The 9,112-nt window shown below is 44.5% G+C and overlaps 1 protein-coding gene across 1 annotated transcript; it reads right to left on the bottom strand.

Moving 5' to 3' along the window:
• Nucleotides 1–3,834: 3,834 nt before the first annotated feature.
• Nucleotides 3,835–8,700, bottom strand: MRI1 (methylthioribose-1-phosphate isomerase 1). The gene is made up of 6 exons (XM_079975912.1): nt 8,541–8,700; nt 7,241–7,482; nt 6,986–7,155; nt 6,314–6,490; nt 5,320–5,544; nt 3,835–4,770 (listed from the first exon to the last, which is right to left on the bottom strand). Exons 1-6 carry the CDS (start codon nt 8,670–8,672, stop codon nt 4,637–4,639), a joined length of 1,080 nt encoding a protein of 359 aa, XP_079832038.1. The 5' UTR covers nt 8,673–8,700; the 3' UTR covers nt 3,835–4,636.
• Nucleotides 8,701–9,112: the final 412 nt, after the last annotated feature.

Here is a 9,112-nt window from a genome sequence, read left to right as displayed (position 1 = left end):
CTGTGTAACAGTCATAACACACACTGGTAAAGCTTCAAATCCAGTTCATTTAACTGATGAAACAAATTTTAAAGCGTAAGGTCAGATCTGCAGCTGCTGCAAATGATGGTCAATCAAGCCAACTTAACCTACCGGAGGCAATTTTCATCTATACGATAAACGGAGATTCCTTTGACCTCTATTTTCCTCCTTCGTTTTGTTAGAAATTTGAAATCCCTTATGTATCATAAAGCCCTGCCTGGCCAAGTTAAACATTTTAAATGAATGGTTTATGCCCAGATGATCGGAAAAGACTCGGGGCCAAACTAGATGCGATGACATTCACAGAAATTAACCATTATACGAATGGCTTTTTGAAACGTTAATTGCTCGGGTCCTTATACAGATCATGGTGCTGGCATGAAGAGTTGGGGGAATTAACCCCTTGCTCCCTCCAAGCTCCTGAACTGGATTGGGGTCCAATCCCTCCTATTTGCATTGAGGGCAGAGCTCCAGTGGAAATTTTTTTTCTCAGTGCAGATAGTAGGCACCCACCTCAACAGGATTGCAGGAGGGATTGAAATAATTAAAGTATTGGAAGACACAAGATCTACCCACCCTGGAAGAATGGCAGATGAAGGTGATGGAGTACATGGAACTGGTGGAAATGACTGGCAGAATCCGAGACCAGGGAGAAGAGTCGGTAGAAGAAGATTGGAAGAAATTTAAAGTCTATTTACAGAAACATTGTAAAATTAAGGAATGTTAGAGGGAGGTTGGAATGAAGCGAAGTGGTTTTAGCAATAATCTTATTAAGAGATATGTAAAAACGGATTGTTAACATGTAAAAAATGTAAAGTTATAATATATTACGATAAAGCATTAAGATAATTGCAAAAAGGGTAAGGACTTGCTGAAACAACTATTGAACTAGAATACAAAAGAGGGAGGTGTGAGGAGGTCAGGGAAATAAGTAAATGAAAGATAAGACATGGAAAGATTGAAATGTTTTTAATTGTTTTTTTATTTTTTCTGTATTTGGTATTTTTTGCTTTTTTCTTCCTTTTTTCCTTTTTGTAATTTTCTTGAAACTTTAATAAATATCATATTTTTTTAAAAAATGAAATAATTAAATCCCCACCACCATCATGTCAGGGTCTCTACCCAAATTGAGCCCCATCATGTCTGCAATTTTAAAAATTCATTGCCAATTGCATAAGATGCATCATGTCTAATTTGACCCTAAAATGGGGCTGACATCCATGCAGAAATCCTTCTTTTCTATCTGAAGTTTGCATATCTCTTTCTGGCATAGCTTCTGTGGTTTTAACAGCTGCAAGACTGCTGAATTTCTGCTAATACGACTCAGCATTTTCATAGCATATGTTAAATGTTAGTAGCATTTCCTATACACTATCACAGTGGTTTCTACAATTGCCTTTCAAAAGTTTTATTATGCCTACGTTGGAATGGGTGCTAAAGCTGAGAGATGGCATCTTGAATAAAGCAATCTGGCATGGCAGAGGAGAGATTTGGACCACTCTTAGGAGGCAATGCTATGGCAAGATCCACCAGGATGAGCTTAGGAGGCACCAGATCTCTGGCTCAGCTGGTGGTAAATCCCCAATCCCAACTCAGCCAGAGTATAATATTCTGGAGTAGCTAAGGGTGGTGTAAGTCTCCCAAAACAGGCATGGAAGGGGCAACCATTGAGCTAGCTCACATGACCTTACACAGAACACTGTTTTAAAGATGTGCTTTTCCTTTGCCAAGCTTCATACAGAGCAGCCTCACTTCTGCACAGAATTTGGACCTGGTGTGACTTTACGATGGCTTAACTCATACTGGTGCGCTTTAATCTAGCTTCTCATGCAGAGGATTATTTCCTTAGCTTAGACCTACACTGGCTCCCAGTACATTTCCAAGCACAATTCAAAGTGTTGGTGCTGACCTTTAGAGCCCTAAACAGCCTCGGCCCTGTATACCTGAAGAAGCATCTCTACCCCCATCGTTCTGCCTGGACACTGAGGTCCAGTGCCGAGGGCCTTCTGGAGGTTCCCTCACTGCAAGAACTGAGGTTACAGGGAACCAGGCAGAGCGCCTTCTCGGTAGTGGTGCCTGCCCTGTGGAATGGCCTCCCATCTGATATCAAAGAAATAAACAACTGTCTGACGTTTAGAAGACATCGGAAGGCAGCCCTATTTAGGGAAGCTTTTAATGAATAATGTATATTATGTGTTTTATTTAATGAATAATGTATTTAATGTAGGTCTTGAAAGACCTACATTGGCTCCCAGTACGTTTCCAAGCACAATTCAAAGTATTGGTGCTGACCTTTAAAGCCCTAAATGGCCTCAGTCCAGTATATCTGAAGGAGCGTCTCCACCCTCATCGTTCTACCCGGATGCTGAGGTCCAGCGCCGAGAGCCTTCTGGCGGTTCCCTCACTGTAAGAAGCCAAGTTACAGGGAACCAGGCAGAGGGCCTTCTTGGTAGTGGCACCCACCCTGTGGAACGCCCTCCCACCAGATGTCAAAGAGAACAACTACCAAACTTTTAGAAGACATCTGAAGGCAGCCCTGTTTAGGAAAGCTTTTAATGTTTGATGCATTACTGTATTTTAATATTTGTTTGAAAGCCGCCCAGAGTGGCTGGGGAAGTGGGTGGGGTATAAATTATTATTATTATTATTATTATTATTATTATTAACGACTGTTTTAATGTATTTTTAATCTTTTAAAGCCACTTCCCCAGAGTGGCTGGGGAAACCTATCCTAGTAAAGAACTTCTTAAATTTATTTATGCTGTTCATATCATATTCATCAAAATTGAGGTTTACTGAAGAGCCTTCTCTAAAATTCATGGAAAATCTTTTGAGTCAGAAGAGCTAGCATCTGGAACAGCTATTAGATAGCTTTTTAGGAACTTGGTAGAAATGTTACAAAACTCTCCATTTTATGGCATTTCCCAGCTCTCCTGCATCATGTGTATTGATTATACATGAAAGTAAGTCCTGCTGAAAGTAGCTCAAGAAAATCCTACAGTCAAATCTGAACTTGGCAACGAATCCACCAGAGGACTTGAGTCAAGCCACTCTCTTTCAAGCTTGCCATCTCCTCTGCAATAAACAGCTAATCAATGTGACTTTTCAGCCATGCAAATGTACTCAAGATGGGAGCACAGGAAACAGGGGTATTGTACAGATTTCCTGAGTTAAAACCAGTAGGGTACAGAACAGTTGTGCAGAGAATCACAGCTTCTTGGGTCAAAGAACTAAACAAGTGAGACTTCAGAGGAACAATTGTTAAATTAAGACGATGAAGAAATAATTAAACAAGGCCATCTGAAGTCTTAGCAGACCTATTCATATTAGTGTAACTTTGGAGGGGAGAATGATGTTTTGACATTGCATAGTATTACTTTAAAAATTTCAAAAAATAATAACCGTGTGCCCTACAAGGAAAACAAAACAGAAAAGCTCTTTTAAACAAATAATTAATGTTCCCTATATGAACTCCGCAACAATTTCACTCTAATTAGCAGACAACCAAACAAGGGTAGATGGCTACTCTCCTGTTGCCCTGCTTGCAAGCCTCCCAGGGGCAGCTAGTGGGCTAAGCTTGAAGACAAGAGTGCTGGATTTGATGTAAATTTAGTCTGGTCCAGAAAACCAAGTCTTACATACTACAGAAGGTATTGTCAGAAAATGGATTTTCACTCCACTCTTTTACCTCTTCCTACACCAGGCTCCCCACCCCCACCCCCCAATTTATTTTGTTTCACTCCTGGCATTTATATGCTGCCTTCCAGGACAAAGCCTTCAACGATGCTTCTTACATGTGTTTAAAACATAAAATTCAGCTTAAATATTTTTATTGTCTTTTTTAGAAAACCGAATGAGTCTGTTTAAAAGCACTACACAGTCCAGTAGAGAAAAGCAGATCAACAGTGTTTCCCCCCCTCCCCCAATACCCTAGTGCCCACCAATCTAGCCAAATAATAGTAGAATGCAGCATTCGTACAATTTCACATTGTGTCAAAGGAAGTCTATTTTAGCATGGTACACTGCAAAGCATAAAAGGGAATATGCAAAATACAGAGTGCAAAACCAAAGCAGCTAGCTACAATTTGGCAGATAAGCTCACACATGAATTAATTTTGCTTTTGTGCAAAGAGGAACCTCACAGCTTTCTTTCGAAGGAGCTAAAGAATATGCAAGGATTTAAGTTGTGCCCTAAGGGTGTAGTGAGAAAGAAGTCTCAAACTCTTCTTTGCTGCTCCAGTAAAAGAGGAACATCTCTCTTGGCTGAGGCAGAAGCAAAGGATCTAAAGTGCCACAAATGGCTCAGGATCCGGATAACCATCCTCTGTATTATTTAATACAGATGCTGTACAGTAACTGGATGGAAACATGAACAACCCTTCTGATCTGGCTTTCCAATCTTTAGCATAAGACACAAGGAAAGTATGTGTCCTTTGCATAGACCCCACTGGTTTGGCAGAATGGTAACGAGTATTTATCGACAAGTGTATAAATACAAAGCCAGAGAGCTGAATTAGGAATATATCCCACCAAGCTCAAATACTGATCTCTCCAGCTGATTCATCCTTGTCACACTCTTCTCCAGAAATCCAGAAAGCAGCCCAGCTCAACATGTTCAGACTTTCTTCTCTGCCTGTGTCAGTCCTGCTTTAAGTTCAGCGGGAGCAAAGACACCAAATTCAGTGATAATGCCACCGGTTATCAGCTCATGAGGGGTGACATCGAAGGCTGGGTTCCAAACGTCAATGCCTAGGAAGCAGAAAGAATACAGTCGGTCCAACAGCATGGTAAAGGTTGTCCTAGCTCAACACCCCCAATCTCTGCTTCTATGTTTCATTATCCCAGTGTTGCAAATAGGAGGCAGACACCTCAAAAGAAAAGGCACATTGTCACAAGAACTCAGAGATGTTTAGTCCCTAAATACATAAATCAAAACATTATGGGGATGGAGTGGAAATGGAAAGGCTTGCTTATTATGATTTATTCATTTGTTACGTTTGCATTCCACTCTTCCAAAGGAGCCCATGCATTTTTGCCTCTGGAAAGAGAAGGGATGGTGGGAGTTGTAGTCTAACATCGGGAAGGTCACAGGATGGCCATGCCTGGCCAAAATATAAGTAGCTGTCTGCTGGATTCTGAGATACTTGAGCCACTTTTCCTTGACTTTCTTTTAGGCTTACTGTAAAAACGGGTGTACAGAGCCTGGTGTGTCTACCTGTTAAAGCACTGCAACTGAAGATGGAAATGTCCCACTGAATGACCCATTTCTTTGCACACGCCCTTCCCATGCTTTGGTACCTGGTGCTGCAACCCACACACCGTTGATGTGCGTCACTTCTTCACTTGGCCTCTCCTCAATAACAATCTTCCCGCCATGTTCCAAGGTCAGGTCACATGAGGTGCTGGGTGCTGCCACATAGAAGGGGATCCCATGGTACTTTGCAGCAATAGCCAGCTGATAGGTGCCGATTTTGTTCGCAGTGTCTCCATTGGCAACAACCCTGTCTGCTCCCACGATGACAGCTGGGGTAAAAAAGAAAAAGGGGGGGGGGAAGGATGACAAGCGCCATACACATCAAAAAAATGCCCAGCTGCATGCTGCACTTGATTCCTTTTTAAATTCCCCATTACAGAATGGGTGAAGCAGTGCTTATGCTAACAATCTGTGGCATGTTTAGCCTTGGAAGACAGGTGACAGAGAAAGCAATCCCCATGGATGTAATGTTTAAGTGTCCGCTGTATCTTTGCAAAGGAAGATGATAAAAAAATAGAATCGGAACGGGTGGAGGCCACATAACTTTTCTCTCAGCAGAGGAGCAACTGTGACAGCAGGCACCGCTTCTAAACCAAAGTAAGACACTTCTCAATTTAGTTGAGTGCTAAGTCATCGTAAAATCGCAGTGCTTAAGTGTCCATGGAATGTTTACAAGGAAGGAGGACGGGGCAGAACTTGGCCACACCCCTGTAACCTTACAGCAGCCTTGCCAAGTCCAGAGGACACTAGATGCCACTGACTTAAGGGCCTCAAAAGCTGGAAATGTCCTGAGTCTCTGAGAGGGCCTGCGTCCTCAGGCTTGGGTTCCTCACTCAAACCAGTGTGCCACATTGGCTAAATTGTCCCAGTTCTTCCTCCGTGTTCAAGAGATGCTCGAGCCACCAACAGCTGTTCCAATAGCAAAACTACCTCCAGAAGGCAGCCTGATTGCTACATATCAAGCTTCCTTGCTAAACCAAAATGCAACGCTAAGGGCCAAACTAGACGAGAGAGAGAGAGAAGCACACCAGTGCTCACCTGCACCAACAAGCTGCTTCATGAGGGCGGCCACCATGCTGTCCGTAATGAGGCATGCAGGGATCTCCTCATACTTTAGCTCGTAAGCAGTCAGCCGGGCTCCCTGATTGTACGGCCTCGTCTCTGTGCAGTAGACCTTCTCCAGACGACCCATGGCATGCAGAGAGCGAATGACACCTACCAAGCAACATCATAAATACTGACACTAGGGAGAAGGTGCCAGGTGTCACTCCATATGCAACCTTGCTTTTTCAGAAGGGCAGCTAGGATTCCTAGCTCCTTCCTTTATCTGCCGGGGAGGGACAGTGGGGAACCAGAGAAAAATATGAGAGGGTTGGGAGAGGAAACCACAACTCATGGGAAAGGTGCCCCACCTTTTTTTGTGGGGCACCTTTCCCGTGTTTTGTACTTAAGCTTAGGTGACGCTTCCGAACTACAGTAGTACCTCGGGTTAAGAACTTAATTCGTTCCAGAGGTCCATACTTAACCTGAAACTGTTCTTAACCTGAGGTACCACTTTAGCTAATGGGGCCTCCCGCTGCCGCTGCACCACCGGAGCACGATTTCTGTTCTCATCCTGAAGTAAAGTTCTTAACCTGAGGTACTATTTCTGGGTTAGCGGAGTCTGTAACTTGAAGCGTCTGTAACCCGAGGTATCACAGTATAACTTACCAAGCGCAGTGCCATACCCAGCAGTGGCCAGTGAGCCCGTGTTGCAGTGGGTGATGACAGTCACCTTGTCCTTGCCTACGTGCTGCAGGAGGTAGCGTGCCCCATGCTCCCCGATGCTTCTGTTGTCTTTCAGGTCTTTATCCAACATGGCTTCCGCCCAGCTGATCACGCTGTGACAAGAGGTTACATTGACCTGTGTGTTCTCACCTAAAAAAAAAAAGGTGTGGGGAGATTGGGAAGCTGTTGAGCCCTCACCTTTCTTGCAAACTCTCAGCAGTGCTCCCTTCACGCTTGGCCTCCTGGCGAACAAAGTGGCCCAGCTCCTGAGCTGCCCGGGCCATGTTGACAGCAGTAGGACGGGCACTCTCTAGGTAGCGCAGCGAGTCTGCCACAAATTTTTCAAGGCTGCCCACAGACTGCTCTGTGTTTCCTTTGGTGTGCAGCTCCACTGCAAGACTCAGGCATCCGACAATGGCGATGGCTGGAGCACCTCGCACCTAAGGAAAAGGAAACTGGAGTGTAAGCATTTTTGTTTGGGAGACGGATCCTTCTAGCATGTGCAAAGTGCACTTGAACACATGTGACTTCTCCACAAGGCACATGGCAACGCTGCACACAGTTCAACTGGCATGTAGATTACGTGTGATGATTTTTTTATGTCACTCCTAACACAGAATGTGCCGTGGGGAACTAATTTTTAATGGCCTCATATGGGAACTTTAGGAGAAAAAAATTTAAAGAACATGGATAGCAATTAGCAAGTTAAACAGCAGAATCGTATGTGGTCAGTTCTTGTTGGCCTGCATTACTTCAGACCTTCAGTGGGGGGGAGAAGAGATCACATGTTCTAAACCAGGTAATGGATAACTTTTAGCCCTCCAGATGTAGCTGAACTACAGTTCCCATCCACCCCAACACTCTATTTTGTAGTTCCCATCGGCCCCAACAAGAAATTGTAGTTCGGCAACATCTGGAAGGTCAAAGGTTCCTCAGGCCTGTCTTTATAAATAGAAACAAACCCTGCCTGTCACAGTTTCCTGCGAACGACTTTTTGAACAGGAGCTGCATCAGCTCAACTCTGAATGCGCGACTGCTAAAAAGATGGAACTCTTCGCCTAAGCAGGAATTACAAGTTTTATTTTTGGCCACGAAGGAGAAAACCAAGTGTCCTGCCTTTTAAAAATAAAATCCACCTCTGCACACGATGAACCCCATTCTTTTCGGCCGCTAATGTTTTGCCTCCCCCCACGATACGGGGGGGGAAATATCCTGCTCATATGCTTTCACTTCTGGATCCTCTGCCTGCCACTCTTTGTAGGGTTCCTTTATCCGAATGATAAACAGTCCCGCAGCTCTACCGCCCAAACTGCGGGCTGGCACTCAAAAGGGAGTTGTTTTCCCCTATCACTGCCCCTCCACGTGGCAAGAGCTTCTCCTGTTGAGCCGCTGCCTGCTGTGCAGCTGATAAAGGTGCGAGACCTTAGCCGGGGAGCAGCACAGGGAGCCCCAAGATCGCTCGGGTCCCTTAGGCGTTTCCCCTTCCCCGTCGTTGCACCTTCATGGCGCGGATGGCTCTCCAGCCGTCCTCCACGCTGCCGATTTCCTCGTAGAGGCTCTGCTGGGGCAGCAGGAGCTGGTTGAGGATCTGCAGGGATCCCCTGCGGTAGCGGATCGCTTCCAAACTCATGGCTGCTTCCGAGGCTGGGCTGCGGGAGGCGGAGCGAGAAGCGGAGAGGAAGCAGCCCGCGTGAGTGCTTCTGCCCGCGGCCGAAAAGCTGCGCTGGGTCCTAGAAAGAATCATTTTCAAATCCCTGCGAATATGCCCCACTGCTGACCCCAAAAGCTCCACCAGGGCAAAGGATCCTTGCTTCTTCTCCTTCTTTTCTATTCGTCTAGCGCTGAGTTATTATTTATTTGTAAGAATATTTATATAACGCTTCATCATAAAAATATATCGCAGAAGTTTATGTCCATATAAAACGAAGCAATAACATCGTAAAAAGTTAAGAACAAGCTAAAAGCAAAAAAGAAATTAAAAACATCAATAGACCATTTTGCAGGATGGATGTACTCTTACTTGCCTGCATAGGCCTGGCTGAACAAAACGTTTTCAGCAGGTGTTTAAAA

This window comes from Podarcis cretensis (assembly GCF_951804945.1).
Source record: "Podarcis cretensis genome assembly, chromosome: 5".
NCBI lineage: Eukaryota > Metazoa > Chordata > Lepidosauria > Squamata > Lacertidae > Podarcis > Podarcis cretensis.
This window is presented reverse-complemented; position numbering and strand designations above follow the sequence as displayed.

Excerpts from the sequence above, each read along its gene's own strand:
- MRI1 (XM_079975912.1), bottom strand. The coding sequence starts at position 8,672 with ATGAGTTTGGAAGCGATCCGCTACCGCAGGGGATCCCTGCAGATCCTC. Across the intron at positions 7,156-7,240 it reads GCTGAGAGTTTGCAAGAAAG|CGTGATCAGCTGGGCGGAAG; the intron begins GTGAGGGCTCAA and ends CTCTTGTCACAG. Across the intron at positions 6,491-6,985 it reads TGGGTATGGCACTGCGCTTG|GTGTCATTCGCTCTCTGCAT; the intron begins GTAAGTTATACT and ends GTTGCTTGGTAG.